The 19,209-nt window shown below is 46.0% G+C and overlaps 1 protein-coding gene across 3 annotated transcripts in view; it reads right to left on the bottom strand.

Moving 5' to 3' along the window:
• HELZ (helicase with zinc finger) overlaps positions 1–19,209 on the bottom strand; it is a 2,003,166-nt gene that overhangs the window by 1,680,576 nt on the left and 303,381 nt on the right. For all 3 annotated transcript variants that reach the window (XM_085617266.1, XM_085617269.1, XM_085617268.1), the window contains exon 6: positions 12,872–12,928. In XM_085617266.1, the coding sequence (XP_085473392.1) occupies positions 12,872–12,928 (57 nt within the window). The remainder of the gene's footprint in view (positions 1–12,871; positions 12,929–19,209) is intronic.

Here is a 19,209-nt window from a genome sequence, read left to right as displayed (position 1 = left end):
AGATGCATACTGGTAAGTAGCATTTGCCGTTCGAGGCATATGAGCTGCAGATTACACACTGTGCATAGATTATATAGCAGTTCCCATCCTTAGCGGCGACCACCAGTATCTGTTGCAGTGGTTTGAAACAATGTTTTGAGTACAGCTTGGCCCATACTAGCATGTTGCTTAGTTTGCACATCTACACAATAGTGTTTAGTGAAAGTGTGCGGTGTTGACCATGTAGCTGCTTTGCAGATATCATCTAAGGGGATGTTCCCTAAGAATGCCATGGAAGCCCCTATCTTACATGTAGAGTGGGCTTTAGGGGGAACAGATAGTGTTTGTTTTGCCTTGTGGTAGCAAATCTGAATGCATTTGACAATCCACCTAGCTATCCCAGATTTTGAGATGGGGTTGCCTTTATGTGGTGGTGAGAAGGAAACAAACAGTTGTTTTGTCTTGCAAAAGGGTTGTGTTCTCTCGATGTATTAGAGTAAGGCTCGTTTGACATCGAATGTGTGGAGAGCTCTTTCTGCAACGGTTTGTGGTTGCGAGAAGAATACGGGTAGTTCCACAGATTGGTTTAGGTGAAAGGGAGAAATGACTTTAGGGGGGAATTTTGGATTAGTACGTAGAACCACTTTGTTATGGTGCATTTGCAGAAAGGGTTCTTGAATGGTAAGTGCTTGTATCTTGCTGACCCTTCTGAGAGAAGTGATGGCTACAAGAAAGGCATTTTTCCATGTTAGGAATTGAAGTTCACATTTGTGTAGAGGTTCAAAGGGAGGCCCCATTAGTCTGGTGAGAATGGCGTTTAGGTTTCACACCGGTGAGGGTGGCACTCTTGGGGGAATTATTCTTTTGAGGCCTTCCATGAAGGCTTTTATGGCAGGTACTCTAAAGAGAGATAGATGTTGCCTGTTTTGTAGATAAGCTGCTATGGCTGCAAGGTGTAGTCTAATAGACGTGTAGGCTAGATTGCATCTTTCTAGGTGTAGTAAATAGCCTATGATGTGTTGAATGGACACATCTAGGGGATTGAAGTTACTGTTGTGAAAATAGATCACAAAACATTTCCACTTGGCTGCGTAGCAAGCTCTAGTGGTAGGTCGTCTAGCTTCTTTAATGACATTCATACAGTCAGGGGGAAGATTTAAGTAACCGAATTCTAAGATTTCAGGAGCAATGTTCCCTCTAATTTTTTTCCTCTGTGTGCGGCAGTGGAGGGTCTCTGTGCGCTGCAACCTTGGCTATGTGCGCCAGGAACCAGACCGCGCGCGTGTGCTGCGCCAAATGTCACTCCAAACATTTACTTTAATAAGTGAAAAGATGGTGCATTTTTACACATACAGCGCCACATTAAGGGTCTTAAGGTCGGTTTGCAAATTGGATAAACACTCCATGACATGAATTGGTTACACAGGCAAGTACACTTCAGGTTTAGAAAAGCACAAGACTCCAAGGGGCATATTATCAAGAACGGCGTTAAAATTATCGCCGCTTTAGCGGCAGGAAACTGCCGCTAAAGCGGCGATGATGGGCTTGATAATATGCCCTTGAGAATTCCAATAGAAGCCCATGTTCTGATGTGAATCTGGGCTTCTATTGGAATGTTCAAGGGCATATTATCAAGCCCATTATCGCCGCTTTAGCGGCAGTTTCCTGCTGCTAAAGCGGCGATAATTTTAACGCCATTCTTGATAATATGCCCCCAACGGTGGTACCATCATAAGATTTTACTAAAGATTCTTAACTGGAGCACTATTCATTGGGTGGGGAAATGTTGCCCCTTTTGTTACTTGCAGTTTAGAAGTTTAAATCCTAATATAGAACAGTAAGCTATTAACTATCAAAGAGCTGCATTTCCATTCATTGCAATGGCAGAAAAACTGCGACAGACCACCCGAGCGGAAGAGTAATATAGCTTTTGGTTGTAAGAACGTAAGGGTGTTTTTGAACAGTAAATAGAAAAATTCAACCTGAAATTTAAAAATCAGCATCAAGAGAAATAACCTTTAATCATGTTTTACTTGAAGATAAGTTTAAACAAAACACAGAACAAGGCACAGTAGGGCTGCCAATTCAAGGGAGTTCCTCAAATACTAAAATAGATGCCTAAACAGCCAACCTCTATACGTCTCAAACCACTAAATGACTAGCTAGAATTCAAGCTCTGCATTTTCGACCCCATACCTCCTGCTATGCTGTAGGTACCACAAGGGAGAGGGGCTGCAACTTGCACCACACGCACTGCAGCCTCGCAGAGTAACTACATTTAATACAGTTAGTGAGAGTGCCTGTGCCAGAGTATGGGAGTGCATGCCTGAATGTGTGTGACTGGCACATTTCCAGTATAAAGTCGGCGCTGGCATAATGTTGATAATTCTTTGCAAGTTAAAGGAATCCATGGTATGATGGTGCCTACCATTTGAATAAAACTAGCTCAAGCATAAGGGTGGCAGCTCCAGGCATCTATGGCATGATGATGCCTAACCCTGGGATAATGCCACCCCCCTCTTGCATAATTGCAAGGCAAAATCCAGCACTGTCTGCAGGAAATAGGAGTCTTTGCCTACGCTCAAACGTTTTTTTGAGTGTGTTCTTTATCTATGTTTACACTTTGCTAACATACAAAAAATAGTTAACTAAGAATATAGGCTCTGCGCTGTTCTATCTACTAATTTAAAAACACTTCTGCCATACCCTTTACAACATACAATGCCTTTCAGCTGGGAGCTAGGAACATTACATAAAGCTACTGATTGTATTGATTAATCCTTTTTCTTCAGAAAACCTTTTTTTAGTAAAACACAAATAAAATAGGATTCTCCTAAAGTCAATTCATAAAATCCATGCTTGAATTTGACATATTTCACTACTTCTCCGCAGAGGCATGCTCTATGTACACACGTAAACCATGCCAGCTAAATGATCTTAGGGTATTACAATGCCAATGGTCTTGTAACTTAACAAGACAATGTATCAATGTGGTTGTGCTCACTCCCTGCCTATGAGCACCCAGTGAGCCTTTTTATGACAAGCATTCCTACAAAGCAGAATGTTCCTGTTGGACCCGGCCTCGTGGCGTGGTCCTGACTTCCCTGGGGTTGGGCCCGTTCCCCGCCCTGGCCTCCACGGGCCACCCGTTCGAGCCGCACGAGGTCGCATACACCTCGGGGCTCCACCATTTTGTTGCCTGCCACGTGACCCTGCACACCAGTCCACCTGACTCCGCTCAACCCGGCCTCGGCCCCAGCGAGGCCCAGACATTGAGGCACCAAGAACTGGCCAGGGGGTATCACGTGAACACCTCATCGCCCTGGCGAAGGGCGGTATCGATGGGACCCCCAACCGTCCCCACACACCGAGGTGCGATCGGCCTCCATCTCTCCTGGGCCCGGCGCCTCTCCTGCTGGGCGTCTGGCCGCTCCCAACCCGGCCTCTCCGCCCCTCCGGGCGCAAGGGTCCGGACTTCAAAGGGCTCCAGGCCTATATCTGGGGCGACCCCGCAACAGACCGGCAGTTGTATCCCGGAGTCGAGAGCCCTGCTGATTGAATCGCGGCCGACCCTACGGAGAAGAACTCTTGCTTGAAACCACCACGAGCCCTGCAGACTGCGTCGCGGCTCCTTCTTGCTGAAACCTTGAAGCCCCCCCGGAACATCGGGGCCCTGCTGACGCTGTCGCGGCCCAACCTCGCTGAAACCTCCCTCGGAGCCCTGCTGACGACGTCGCGGCTCGAGCTGAGCAGAAACCATCTTGAGAGCCCCGCTGACCTGGTCGCGGCTCTCCACGAACTGAACGCCAGAGCCCTGCTGACGCCGTCGCAGCTCGACCCCTCCGAGTTCCGGAGGCCCTCCAGCGTGAGGATAAGAACTGGGCCCCAGGTACCCTCGTACCAAGCTCCTGCCAAAGACTGTCCCGCTACCCCTTCCCTTCTAAAGAGACACTGAGACTTTTGTGGATCCCTTGATCCCTTTTCGTGTAAATATTGATCCCGTAACCTTTAAGTGCTGATAAAGAATTGCTCGTCTTGAGACAACCTCCTTGAGTCCGGTGTGGTGGTGTTACTGTGCTAGTACATAATAGGAGAAGGATCTCCCAGGAGGCTTCTCTGCAGCGCTCGGCTACTTCGTACAGTGTGGGGGCCCCCCCCCCGAGTGGTCTCGCCGACTTCTCGGGGTCCGCCTTCCAACAGTTCCTAACTGCAAAACCCTGGCCTGTATGGTGATAATCAAAATAATGTATTCTCAGTATAGCCTGATGGTGCCACAGACTGGACTGCATCATGTTTTGTGTTGGGCTTAAAGGTGCAAATGAGATGAAGTCTTGTTTCTAATGAGTACCTAAAGGTGTAGCACCTGAATGTTGCAATGTTTCAGGATGGAGATAAAAAGTGCAGTTATCGAGCTAATACTCTGGTTTCAGCTACCACTCAGCAAGGGGCGCACTGATTGGCAGAGCATATCACCGTCACTGTTTGCACGCCCCCATCAGTGCACTTTACTTCAATTGCTTCTCACAGTTTCTTGTAGCTCAAATGGGTGTAATTTCGGATATTTATTTGTTTCCCTATGTTTCATTGCTTAATTTTTGCTCGGGAGAAAATGTCACTCATAGTTGCTGAAAGGTCATTCACAATTACAGGGAAATTATTAAAATGCCACACATAGCAATCTGAAACCTTGGCAGCTATGCTAAAGAGCACAGCAAGTTTAAAAAAACAGCGTGTACTTTCAGAAAGTACACGCTGTATTCTTACACTTGCTCTACACTTATGTTGGTAAAGCGCAGTGCGGGGAAGATTGTGGGCTTTTGTTTAAGTATTCATGTTAATCACAGCCCCTTCACGAGCTGTGATTAACATGAATTCTTAAACAAAAGCCCACAATATTCCCCGTACCGCGCTTTACTAACTAAAGAGAAGAGCAACTTTAAAAACACAGCAGGTACTTTCTAAAAGTACACGCTGGGTTTTTAAACTTGCTCTACTCTTTTGTTTGTAAAGAGCCATGTGGAAAACAGGCCTGGCTCCAGGAATTTTTATTTTGGGTGGGCCACTGCGGGCTTGAATTGTCGCATATATGTCTAGGCAGGCCTGCTTCCGGGCCCTCCTTTATCTCTTCTTAGTCTTACAAGGCCCAGTAAAATGCACTTTTTTTCCGAATCTCTTTCTAAATATTATCACTCTCAAAAAGTGCTTTTTCCATGTAATGTTCCTTTATTGGGAAGAGGAGGTTTTTGAGGTGGGAGTATCAGGCAAGTGACACTTCTCTGGCTCCCTCTGTGCGAGCCTTCAGGGAGAATCCCTCTTCATTACTACCTCCGCCTGACCCCGGACTCTGCGACGCACTCCCTTACAGGCTTGATTATCCACTACTTCTCTCCAGTGCACCTTATCTCACAGCTGACCTTGGACACCAGCCCCATATCAGGCACCATAGGACTCCACTTTCATTTTTCCCGGTATAAACATTAGTAAAATCACCTACAAACTTAAAACATTGAATATAGCAGTAAATATAATTAGCACGCACTTTAAAGTATGTTCCACAGTAGCCCTTATGACCCGACTGCTAATTAAATAAACAAAAACATAAAGGCCATGACAGGGCCGGCTTCAGCGCTGATGCGAAAGTATTTTTTGGTGTAGCTCACAAAGGGGGGCCAAAAGGAAGAAAAATGCTACAATATAGAAAAGAGAACAACTCTATCCTATAAAGCTTCCATATCATAAATCTCACACTAATTATGCGGTAGCAAGTAAAAACTATATAGACCCTATATAGTTTTTACTTGCTACCCTATAATTAGTGTGAGATTTATAAAGTATTTTTTGGTGCCACACCAATAACCTCTTTCTCCGTAAATACCTTTACTACCACCTTCCAACAGTGCCCCTCATCCCTCCATGGCCCCCTCTATTGACCTCCTCCTCGAATTCCCTCACTGCCACAAGTGCCCCTCATCTCCCCATAGCCCCTCCCCCTTATGACCTCCTCCTCGGATTCCCTCACTGCCACCCTCCACCAGTGCCGCTTATCTCTCTGTGGCCCCTCCCCCTCATGACCTCCTTCTCAGACTCCCTCATTGCCACCCTCCAACAGTGCCCCTCATCTTTACTTAGCCCCTCTCTCATATGCATTTCATTTGTTGTATAGCGCTACTCATATCAGTGTAGTGTGTGTCAGTACTTTACACCACGCACACATTATACAGAGACAATGAATCATACAAGTATGTAAATCAGTCTACAGGGAATGTCACATAAGCCAATGAGGATTACAAGGTGTAGGAATCACATGTCATCCATACTGGTGGGTAGTATATTTTGAGTGGGTTTGGTCTGGGAAAACACAACCTTAGGATTTAAAGAGTATTCCATGGGGGTCAGCTTTACCGATAAAAATGTATATCTGCCCAAACATACTCATTTTAGCAACATTAGAATAATGAAAGACTGGGGAAGTTCTAACTATATCACAAAACAAAAAAAGACAAGTTCTAACTATACCATTCATGTTTGTCTGCAGCTCTTTGATGACAGTTCATTGGTCACTGTCCTATGTTAGGATTGTAACTTCTGAACTGCAAGTAACACAAGGGTCTCTGTGACAAAGGCAGTAACCCACTGAGCTATCCACATAAAATACAGTTCATCTGACAGACAAATGATTGCTCTCCAGCAGGATCACTAGTGTTATCTGGGCATTTTGTACTGTCGTATTGTTGTCCTGCATCGGCCATGATAATGATAAAAACTGTTTAAATGAAGCACACACTGCAGATTTTAAAAAGAAAAAAAATGTAGTAACACATTCTCGTACCTACTCCAATAGTCAAACTTTGTGTCACAGCCTGATGTGATAAGCCGCTGCAGGGGTCAGGAAAGGTAAATAGGAATAAATAAACTCCTCCTCTCCTGCGCTGCATAGAAAAAGAAATATCAACGCAGCAGAACAGTAGGCAAAGGTTACCATTGACAAAGAAAGGATTTGTCGCCTTTCGCCATGTGGAGATGAAGGGGTGAAAAAATAAATAAAGCCAGGTTAACATGTAAATGGACTTTTAAAGACCTGTGAAGTACTCGGGTGTGGCAACGATAATCTCTAAAACGGTCTGTGTGCCCGGGAAGCTGTCTCGGCCCGGGCTGACACACACGAGGGGGGGGTTGCAGCACTTTGAGCCCCATGGCGTTGCGCGCCTGCCTTCAAGCCCTCACTGCGAGGGCCAAGGCTCCTGTTTGGCTAGAACCGGGCCTGGTGGGGTAGAGTGTGGGCTTTTGTTTAAGTATTTATGTTAATCACAGCTCATGAAGGGGCTGTGATTAACATGAATAGTTAAACAAAAGCCCACAATCTGCCCCGCAAGTGCTGACAGCCGCAAGCCCCCAAACACGCCTTACCTTTACTCCCGACACCGCATCCAGGAAGTGAGTGATTTTCACGCAGCTCGCTTTTTTAAAGCAGCGGCGCGATTCACTCGCGGGATGTCGTGGGTGTGTGCGCACTGCACATACGGCAGTGCGCGCTCACGTTAATAGAGGTGCGCGCGCAGCTTAACGGGAACAGTGTTCAGGAGCCAGATCGCAAGGTTGAGCTGAGCTGGGTCCAGGTGCCTGATCTCTCCATGGTTCTGGGTTAAGAGGCATGGAGAGAGGTGTAATTTTTGTTGCGCTACTACAGATAGTTCCAGCAGTGTGGTTTACCACGGCTGTCTGGCCCAAGTTGCAGCTACTAGGATGAGAGTGAGGGAGTGTTGTAGTTTGCGCACCACTAATGGAATGAGTGGGAGAGGCGGAAAAGCGTACGCAAATCTGCCTGACCAGTTCATCCATATCGCATTGCCTTTGGACAATGGGTGTGGATATCTGGCGGCGAAGCTTGGGCATTTGGCGTTTTCGTGGGTGGCGAAGAGGTCTATCTGTGGATGCCCACACATTTGAAAGTACGGGTGAAGAACTTGTGGATGTAGTTCGAACTTGTGGATGGAGTTCCCACTCGTGGATTTGTTGTGTTTGTCTGCTCAGCAGATCTGCCATAGTGTTTTGGACTCCTGGGACATGTTGGACTAGGAGGAAGATTTTTTGGGGTATGGCCCATCTCCATATGCTCTGTGCTAGCTGAGAGAGCTGCAGAGAGTGTGTGCCGCCTTATTTTTGTATATAGTAAATGGCTGTCATGTTGTCGGTGCGGACTAAGACGGCCTTGCCTGAGACATGCGTTTGAAAAGCTTTTAGGGCTATGAATATGGCTAGTAACTCCAGATGTTTGATGTGGAGTAACTTTTGTTGAGGTGTCCACCTGCCCTGCATGGTGTGATGTAGTAGGTGAGCTTCCCAACCGGAGAGCGATGCGTCCACTGTTAGTACTATCTGAGGAACCGGGTCCAGGAACGGTCGCCCTTTTGAAAGGTTTTTGGTGGTCCACCACTGCAGAGAGCGATGGGCACGACCGTCTACCAACACCAGATCTGTCAGTTGACCATGGGCCTTGTTCCATTGGCGCGCTAAGCACTCTTGGAGAGGATGCATCTGGAGTCTTGCGTGATGTACTATGAATATGCAAGAGGCAATCATTCCTATAAGTTGCATGAACACTCGAGCTGGAAGAGAGTGTTCTGGCTGAAATTTGGCATGGAGAGCCTGAATGCTTGCTATCCTGGCAGGACTGGGGTAGGCTAGCGCTTTTGTGGTGTCTATGGTGGCACCTAGGTATTGCTTTATGTGGGATGGTTGCAGATGGGACTTCATGTGATTTACTGTGAAGCCCAGGTCGTGAAGTAGTTGGATAGTGGTGTGAGTGTGTTGTACACACTGGTTGTATGAGTTGGATTTTATGAGCCAGTCGTCTAGGTATGGGAAGACATGAATGTGTTGCCTTCGCAGGTGTGCTGCAACTACTGCTAGGCACTTGGTAAACACCCGTGGTGCTGTGGTGACTCCGAAGGGGAGCACCTTGAATTGATAGTGTTAACCGTCCACTACAAATCTGAGAAACTTCCTGTGAGCGTTGTGAACAGGAATGTGGAAATAGGCGTCATTGAGGTCTAAGGTGGCCAGGAAGTCGTTTTGGGAGAGCAGTGGAAGTACCTGCTGGAGTGTGACCATGTGGAAATGGTCTGAGTGCATATAGTTATTTAGGGGCCTGAGGTCTAGGTCCCTTTTTGGTATGAGAAAATATAGGGAGTAAACTACCAATTTTTGGTTGGTAGGAACTAGTTCTATCGCACTCTTTTTTAGGAGTGAGATTACCTCTTGTTTTAGTAGTGCTAAATGTTACTGAGACATTGGGCATTGTTTGGGTGGAATGTTTGGGGGGGGTAGATGTTAGTTCGAGGCAGTAGCCTGACTGAATTTTTTGCGTTACCCATTTGTCTGAGGTGATGGTAGTCCAGACAGGAAGGAAAATGTGGAGTCTGCCCCCGACCGGAGTGGGATGGTCTGGGGGGAGTGGAGGGAAGTCATTGGGCAGGGGTGGGGGCAGAGCGGGAGGTGTTTGTCTTGCCTCTGCCTTTATTATTGTTGCCCCTGTAGCCGCCTCTTTGGTAAGCCCTTGTAAAGGTGGATTGGGTAGGGGCTTTATAGGAAGTAGAAGCGGTGTCAGATGAGTAGCCTCTGGAGGTGCTTCGAAAGGAAGAGCGCCGAAAGGAGCGCCTGGGAGGGTGCGATTGTAAGGCCCCCATAGACTTCGCCGCATCTGTATCTTTCTTCATTTTTTCTAGGGCCTCATCAACCTTTGGGCCGAACAGATGTTCCTGGTCAAAGGGGTGGTTCAGGATGGAAGCTTGCACCTCTGGTTTGAAACCTGAAATTCGTAGCCAGGCATGCCGACGGAGGAGGATGCTGGTGTTAATTGCCCTAGAGCCGGTGTCAGCTGCATCTAGGGCACTGCGAATGGAGGTGTTGGTGATGGTTTTACCCTCCCGGATTAGCTTATTGGCTCTATTTTTATATTTATCAGGGAGGTGTTGCATTATGGCTTCTAATTCATCATAATGTGTCCTGTCGTATCTTGCCAAAAGCGCTTGTGTGTTTGCGATGCACCATATGCTGGCAGTCTGGGATGCAGTGTGCTTGCCCGATGCGTCCAAGAGTTTGGACTCCTTATCCGGTGGTGGTGCCTCGCCTGATACCTGGGAGTTTGCACGCTTTCTTGCAGTGGACACTACTAGGAAATCTAGTGGCGCTGGCCCTCTGATGTAGGTGGGCTCTGTAGGGGCAGCCTTATATTTTTTGTCGATGTGAGGGTTGATGACCCTGCCTCTGACCGGGTCTTTAAAGACCTCCGGCACATGCTTGATAACGCCTTTGAGCATGGGCAGGATGGAAGTGGCCCTGTGTGTTGTGTCGAAGATATCTAGGAGGAAGTCCTCCTCCACGGGGTCAGTATGGAGATCCACACCGTGGTAGTGTGCAGCCCTCTGGAGTAGTTGGTTAAACCCCAATGAATCTTAAGGTGGGGATGGTCTCGAAGGGTAGAGATCATCCTGCGGGACATTAGGGATGTCTGGAATGTTATAGCCGTCCCATGGGTCTGGGGAGGCTGTAGGAGTGGGGACCCCTATAGGTTTGGTCATGGGGCTCGTCCCCCCCCTGTGTCATCATAGACATCATCATCCGGAGAGGGTGTGGAGGAATGATGAGGTGGGGAGAAGGCGGAGGGGGTGAAAGTATTCTCAAAGGGGAGGTAGCAAAGTCTTTCCTCTTTGGAGGTGGAGCTGGGGCAGGCTTGTCCAGCGGTCTCTTTTTGATGCTGAGCATCAAATGTCCAGTCTTAGGGTCCTTGACCAGTGTTTTTTGTAATGGATCAGGCCTAAATAGTTCTTCAGTGAGTGTCCGATCCGTCGGTGCCGAAGGCATCGGGCCGTAGGTCTTTTTGTCTTGGAGTCTGCATCAGTTCTTTGTCTTGAACTGTGCGGCTTCGGAATAGCTGGTTGTTTACTTGGCTCGGGAGATGACTTTCGGTTTCGAGGTGTGGGTGTCGATGGCTTTATGTTTTGTGGTCGGCTCCGGTGATGGTGTCGGTACTGAGGAGCTAGTGTTTGTTTTCGGCGCCAAGTGTTTCGGTGTGGAGCTTGGTGCCGAGGAGGAGGCCATTTTATTTTTCGGCATCGGTGCGGAGGAGTGTTTCTCGGCACCGACGGTAGGCTGGCTCGAGCCCAAGCCGTCGGAAGGCTTGATAGGCTTCTTTACCGGGCACGAAGGCGCAGTGTGGGAAGCAGTGTCCTTGGTCGTGCCTAGGCGCGAAGGCGTGACCGAAGCCTTTTTCGATGCCGTCGAGGGTGTGGGGTGGATGTTGGTACTCATGACCCTCTGTGCCTGGGTGATGTCCTCGACATCTGAATCGTCGGCCTCGGAGGCGCTGACGAGGCCCTCCTCGGTGCGCTGCCCTTCTGGAGCTTCGACACCTTCTCCGAAGATGTCGTCTGGGATCGCTGTCGACGAGTGTGCCATGGTTGTTCTCGCCCTTCGCTCTCGAATGGTTTTCTTGGACCGGAAGGACTTGCACGCCGGACAGTCTCAGCCTCGTGTTCAGGGGAGAGGCAGAGGTTGCATACCTCATGGAGATCTGTGTGGGGAAATTTGGACCCACATCGAGGACACTTTTTGAATGGCGTCCTTTCCATCAGCCAGGACCGGAGCTTGGGTAGGCCCGAAGGCCCTCGTCGACGACCGGAATCGAAGACTTGGATCGATGAGAGCCACGTCGAGTGTGGAGATCGCCATCGAAAACAATACCGCGAAGGGGGGAAAGGATTGCGCGTCGATAGAAGAACTGGAAACTGTTCGGAACCGGAGCACGAAGATCACATCCGCGCCCGATGGCGGAAAAAAACAATCTGAGGATGGAGCCGAAGCCCATGCGCAGTATGATCCAAAGGAGGAGTCACATACCTCGTGACTTCCAAAGACTTTCCAAGAGGAAAAACGACTGCAAACATCCGGGCCCAACACCAGATGGCGATCTATGCAGTGTGTGTAATCTGCAGCTCATATGCCTCGAACAAGTATTTTAGATGTCATGGAAAGCCTAAACCCCCTAGTATGGTAGAGCACCCAATCAGGTCATTAATATTCGTGAAGAGTCAGTTAATTCAAAATGCCTACGTCAACTGCTACTTGCATATAGTCCGACTATAACTCGCAACTCCCTTCTGCCACTGCTCAGGCTGGGAATATGAATTAGTCATCCAGGAATCTTGGTGGGCGCTCACATACCTAGATAGTAGTTCCAGGTCATTTAAGCACTCCATGGAGGCATGCTTCCTCTAAATGTCTACTAGAAAATGAAGGGGTTTATCTTCTCCAGAGAAATGTCCAACCTGTTCACTCCCCTGGTCAATAAAGAATGTGCTTTTGCGATATATTCCTTTCCTTGGCATGTCCAACTAAACAAACGTTTGAAGATACTGGTAGATCACAATACACTCCAGAGATGGTAATGAATATATTCATAATACAGATTGTGATAAAAACAATCCCTCAATGGACAAGGATGCCAACAGATATTTTGATAATCTAGACACATTTAGGGGAGGAAATACAAGGTGGGTGATTACATACCCTATTACGACAGTGATAAAACGTTAACTGGAGTTCTGGACTCTGTATCCGTACATGGGTCAAAACAGTGTAATGAAGAGGCTCTTGATTTTGGAACATTTGCACTCATATCAACTCCAAGTGAGTTAATATTAAGGTGATTAACAGTGAAAGAAGACATTAGTTAATTACTTTTACCCATGTTCAGAACACATCAATGGGAGCGGCTTTCTACTTCACATCAAAATCTCCTATATATTTGAAAGTACAATAAAATTATTTATTTGCACATTTATATATTAATTTAATACAAAGTAGAATCTGAAGCAATACAACTCTCACGTACCTCTATTTCACACAGTAGCGTTTTCAGTTTTATAAGATCTTTAGTCACCATTCCATTCTAAGAAGAAAGCAACAAAACTGTATCATTCTATTATATTTCTAAAAAAAAAAACAGGTTCTCTAATAAAAACATTGATTACAAGTTCAACATTATCAATATTACAGTGAGAATTTGAGCATCCCATTACAGAAAGGTTATTCATAAAACATTCTTAAGAACATACTGATCTGCAGGTTAAAGACCTCCAGCCTTAGTGCAAAATACACTAGGCTTTTCAGCATTTTCACATTTTCCTTTTCTAACAACTTGTTTCTGTTCACATCTAGCTAGATTCATATGCTCAATGCATCCACAACCTCCTGTCCCACATAAAGCTTTCAAATCCAGGAGCTATGTACTTTACTGCTGTAAAAATGGAGGCTTAACACTCTTCTGGGATCTGAAACAAGCAAACACATTTAATAATCAAATAGACAATATATGATTGACAAATCTGGCACATTAGTTTAAGAGAGTGAAATATAAATAAATGTTGTTTCTTCTCGAAAAAATAACTTGATAAATTCCCTGTGAGTCTCAAATTGTACTCATCCCACATATTTGAGTGTTAATAGAGAATTCGTAAGACAAATTTGTCCTTCCCTGCTACTCCCTATTGCTATTTTCAGTTACCTTGGGATCTACAATTTCGCCTGCAACAACCTTCGAGAAAGCAGTCTAATTACACAAACTACTACTTCATTAGCCAGTACAATGTATCATATTGCTCCACATGCATTACTCCCATCCACTCTTAATTCAAAAAGGTTGGTCGAGCTGGCCAGTATGCAATGTAAGGTGATCTTGACCCATCCCATGCTTATAACAATCAATACATTTACAATGTAGGTGAAGCGCGCAGAGCGCGCAGAGCCTGAATCTAAGAGGTTATGCCGCTAGCTGTGATCAACTGCTGAGAACTTTACTGTTTTAACATAAAATCAATACTATTAGTGCTGCTCTTATTTTAATTGTTCGCTACACCCATCTCACTGCTATTTTTAAAAACTGTTTTGCTCATTTGCACACTAACCTGCTGCTTCTTTGGAGTGCTCCTTAAGCCCCGGTCCGACTCGGCTTGTGCCGTTGAGCGGAGGGCTGGTCGGAGGCATCTCCTAGGCAGGTCATTTCCTGGTTAGCCAGTCAGCCAATCAGCGCTCTCGCTCTCACGCTGACTCCCCACTTAAACGGATGCACTTCCAGTCGCGCAGCGGACGCGCGCAGAGCCTGAATCTAAGAGGTTATGCCGCTAGCTGTGATCAACTGCTAAGAACTTTATTGTTTTAACATAGAATCAATACTATTAGTGCTGCTCTTATTTTAATTGTTCGCTACACCCATCTCGCTGCCATTTTTAAAAACTGTTTTGCTCATTTGCACACTAACCTGCTGCTTCTTTGGAGTGCTCCTTAAGCCCCGGTCCGACTCGGCTTGTGCCGTTGAGCAGAGAGCTGGTCGGAGACATCTCCAAGGCAGGTAATTTCCGGGTTAGCCAGTCAGCCAATCAGCGCTCTCACGCTGACTCCCCACTTAAACGGATGCACTTCCAGTCGCGCAGCGGGCGCGCCAGCGGCGTGCCGAAGGCAAGCCCGTCTGCGCCCGTCTGCAACCGGCTGGAACCTGGGGCCAAAACCCCTGCCGGTTTTAGCGCCTCTATCCGTTACAGCAGCCACTTTCTTAAATCCCTAAGGGGCTCCATCCCTGCGCAGTGCGCACACTCCATAAATCCTATTAAAGAGTCCTCTGATTGCATTACCTGCCACTTCAAACTGCTACCCAACCTCAAAGACCCCCACATACCGACCCCTCCTCTAAAGTTGCTTCTATTGAATTGTCGCTCCCTCCCCAGACATTCTACAGAACTCTACCTTTTATTAGAAGACCGTCAGCCTGACGTTCTATTCCTAACGGAAACCTGGCTACACATCAACTCTGAGCCAGATATCGTCCAGACCCTCCCTCCCGGTTATCTTATATGTAGAGCTGACCGTCTGACCTCCATAGGCGGAGGATTAGCCATAATTTATAAAAAGCAGATTAGCTGTCGTTCATCTTCAGAGGATCTACCCGATTGCGAAAGTATGCAGTTTGCTCTGGAAATCTCCCCCACCTGTACCTTTTCGGGTCTTCTAATATACCGACCCCCTGGACCCATAGGCCAATTCCTTAAGTTCCTTCCGTCATTTGTGGCCGAACGAGCTGTAAACCTCGCCAATTTCACTCTAGGTGACCTTAACATCCACGTAGATGACCCCTCTAATCTCTCCGCTATAGAGCTCTCTACCTGCCTCTCTGCTCTACAAATCATCCAAAAAGGTCTTTCTTCCACCCATGACAAAGGCCACCTCCTTGATCCCGTCTTTAGTAACGCACAGAAACTATCAGTGGCCGCACCTATTCGACTCCCCTGGACTGACCACTTCCTAGTTCCCATGACCTGGGAGACTGCGCCCCCTAATCCCGTTCGGCAACCGACAATCAAACTGGAGAGAAAATGGGCAAAGCTCTCTGCCAGCACCTGGTCCACTACACTGGCCACCAACATACCCCCTACGACCCCAATCCTGATCTGGCAAATACTAACTTCAATGTATGGATCTGTAACTCGCTGGATTCGCTCCTGCCTAAGGTACCGGCCCTCAAGAATTTTAGGGAGAAATCGGCACCATGGTACACTACTAGCCTAAGGAAAATCAAACAATCATGCAGACGACTAGAGAGAAGATGGAGACAAAACTATGAGGAGGATAAGAAATCCGAATACAAAGAAGCTTTAAGGTCCTACAAAGCTGAGATCAAGTCAACCCAAGCACACTTTTACAAGGACAAGATCAATGCCGCCGCTTCTGCCCCCAAATAAATTTTCAGAATAGCTAAATCCCTCTGTGCCCTTCCCCAGGAACCTTCCAAAATGGAGGATGCCTCCCACCACTGCAACAAGCTAGCCGAATACTTCCATCAGAAAATCCAACTAATTTGTCAGTCATTCTCTCCTTATGTGGCTGATTCCTCTGATTCTAGCTATAGAACCAGAATGACGAATTCGTTAGAAGATTTCCCCCTGCTAGACGCAAAGGTTTTGGACACTCATCATCAGGGTTACTTCTGGTTCCCCTACGGACCCTGCCCCCCCCAAACAACTTTCCCTGGTCCAGCACACGGTAGGCCCAGTTATCATGGACATACTTAACTCCTCCATTACCTCTGGTACAGTTCCCCAGGCCTGGAAATGTGCCCAGGTCAGAGCTCTTCTAAAAAAAAAACGAATCTGTACCGTTCCAACCTGGCCAACTATCGCCCCATCTCTCTCCTCCCATGGCTGAGCAAACTGATTGAACGGCATATTAATTCTACACTAGTCAAGACTTCTAGATCAGGGCGGCTCTGCAGCCATTATTTTACTTGACCTCAGTGCCGCCTTCGACACGGTCAACCATAACATTCTTCTTGAACGGCTATCTGACATGGGGATAGCAAAGACAGCACCGACCTGGATTCAGTCCTTTCTAGAGGATCGCTTCTACCAGGTATTTGAGGGGTCAGCCATGTCCAAGCAGTGGCATCTTGACTGTGGGGTCCCACAGGGTTCCTCACTAAGCCCGACCCTCTTTAATTCCTACATGGCCCCACTAGCTGAGATAGTGCTGCCCTTCGGCATTAAAATAATCACCTACGCAGACGACACCCAAGTGGTGGTGGCACTCAGATGCTGTAAACGGGGTTTTAGGTTTAGGTAAAGGCGCCACAGGGAAAATTTACATGTATTTATATGTACTGAACTTATAGATTGACGGTGCTACAAGGTGAGAAGTACCACCTGACTTCCCAGAATTATGAGCCTTTGCTCAATACAGTTCAGAAAGCAATCCTTAGCACACGTACTAATTATATAAAATAAAATTGGAACGTGTTTTCACAATGCAATTCAATCCAGTGTACAAAAGAAATGATTTAGTCTTTTTCTTCTAGATGGTTCTTTTATTCATTGTCAATCTTCTCCGTGGTTCATAACAGCCAGCCAACACGTGTTTCGTCGCTACGTGGGAATGTGGGCCCGCGACTTTTTCAAGGCTGTGTTTGCAAAAGAGATTAAAGAACTGTATTGTCTCTTTCTTAAAAAACATGTTGTACTTAATGATAATGTCACAGCAACACAGTAGTGGAACTCGAGACCCAACAAAAATGGGTGACATTTCAGTCCAATTAATAAAGACAATTTACATGACCAAAGTCAATATCACCATAAGTTGTGAATTCATAGAATGAGCGGAAACTCTATGACTCTAATCGCGATGGAGAGAGCTAAAAGCACGTGCTTTGGTGAGGAAGTTCGCTGAATACTAAACGAATCCTACATGTGAACGACACACCCACGTGGTGAGTTTCAAAGTGAAGTGAAGCGGGTGTGATTTGGTGTATATAAGTTCTAAGGAGTGCGAGTTCGCGCATGATCAGGTGAATGAAAAGTTTTTTGTGCTATATATTGGTGCCATAATAGTGGAGAAAATTATAATGAAGTGCATATGATCATATCTACCTATTCTTGGCTTGGTATATATATCTGGAAAGAATGATAATATCTATATCACACTGATGTCAGAGCCAAAGTAATTTCAAGAATAGAGAAAATTAGGAGTAGAAATATATATATTTTAAGTAAAAGACCTACTTAGTAGGTGGTGATAATTCCAAACCACCTATGGTTTCTGAGGTAATGGCGTCACTTGTTACTGTGGGATATTGCAATCCTTGGCGAGATCCTGTTAATTTTCAGTACTGTGAAAATAAGTTAAAACCTAATTAACCCATACTTTTAATCTCCATTCTGCTAAGCTACACATGGTATGCGGTAGTAATCTAGTGGAGCATAATGTTAGTGCAGAACTAAAACGACAATGTCTTATTGTAAGAAAACGGAGTGGTCGAGTAATAATATAGCGGGGGACTGTGCACGTACCACTATAGAAGCGCCATTAAGCGTGTCTCGTGTGTGAAAACAAATATAAAATAACCCCGATTTCAAAGTAGATTAGTTCCGATCTCAATAAGCAAATATCCAAAATGAGTGGATCTTTACAATTATATGCGCTAAAGTAACTATGTTTCTACTGTGGGTAAATAATCCGTTCAAAATTTCAGACTACCCATAAGCAAAATAATCCAGGTGTATTGGAAGGTAATCATCTTGTCCTTCCCCTGTGTTCTACACCCTTATGCAAGTTACACCTCTGTCCGGCTATTGATGTAATCGTGAAATGATCTTTAAGGCTAGTAATGTTTAAATGGCACCCGTCAAAGGCAGTGTTCACTTTGAATAGGAAATATTGGAGAACGTGAAAATGGGGACAAGGTTTACACTCGGTAAAATTATAACCGGCATAGTAATCTATTTGTGTCTCTCGTAAGAAAGTTCTATGCTAAGATCCGCACCGCGTTTGGCAAGGCTTACCTTATTCGGCTGAAAGTGAATCTGTCGTGACGCCCGTCCCTGGTTTCCCGGTCTCGAGTGCGTACATGCAAGAGGTTTCCCTTCCTTATAATCAAAGTTTGGAAACCGGGAAGTATAATCACGTGTGTGGTTTGGTCTCGTCCAAACTTACGTAACGTGAATAAAAGAAGGACTAGAGATCAAATGGCTAGTACGGCGGCCATTTTGAAACATGTTTGGTTTTGCGTAATGCTAAGGGTCAAAGCATATACGAAAGACAAGGAAATGGTGCACCTATCTTGTGCTTGGTGAAAGTCAATTATTCGTAAATAGCCTATTGTTCTCTCCATCCATTAGATTCAGTACAAACCTATTCCACGCTGTAACGTGAAATGCGCAAAACCAATAAATCCTTGGTACAAGATATAAGAAGTCAAAACAAATATCACACATATATACAATTTATAAAGAACACGTAATATACAACTGTGAATTGAGAAGAAGGCTGCTCATTGGAAAAACGGTCATAATTAATGCATTAGTGAAGCAAAACCTGTTCGAATCTGTCATCGGTATTCACCAAGATCAAATTCTTTCTACTAGGAGTCACATAAGTAGTGTTATGCTCGGTATGAATAATTCTATCTGGCCCTCTGTACACTTGGGTTCAGGCAATCAGGAGCTTGTAAGTTAATCGGTATGATATAGTCCCATAAAACCAGACAGTGGGGGTCTTAATTACCCAGAAAGTAGTGTAATTCATGATCAATATTAAGACCCTGGTGGGACACGATTGGCATCAGTAAAGTGGGGGACCTCTGGACGAGAGGGGGATTTAAAACATTCGAGACGCTGCAGACGGAGTTTCAGC

The sequence above is a fragment of the Triturus cristatus genome, chromosome 7 (assembly GCF_964204655.1).
Source record: "Triturus cristatus chromosome 7, aTriCri1.1, whole genome shotgun sequence".
In the NCBI taxonomy this organism is placed as follows: domain Eukaryota; kingdom Metazoa; phylum Chordata; class Amphibia; order Caudata; family Salamandridae; genus Triturus; species Triturus cristatus.
Note: the sequence above shows the minus strand (reverse complement) of the source record. Positions and strands in the feature narration are given on the sequence as shown.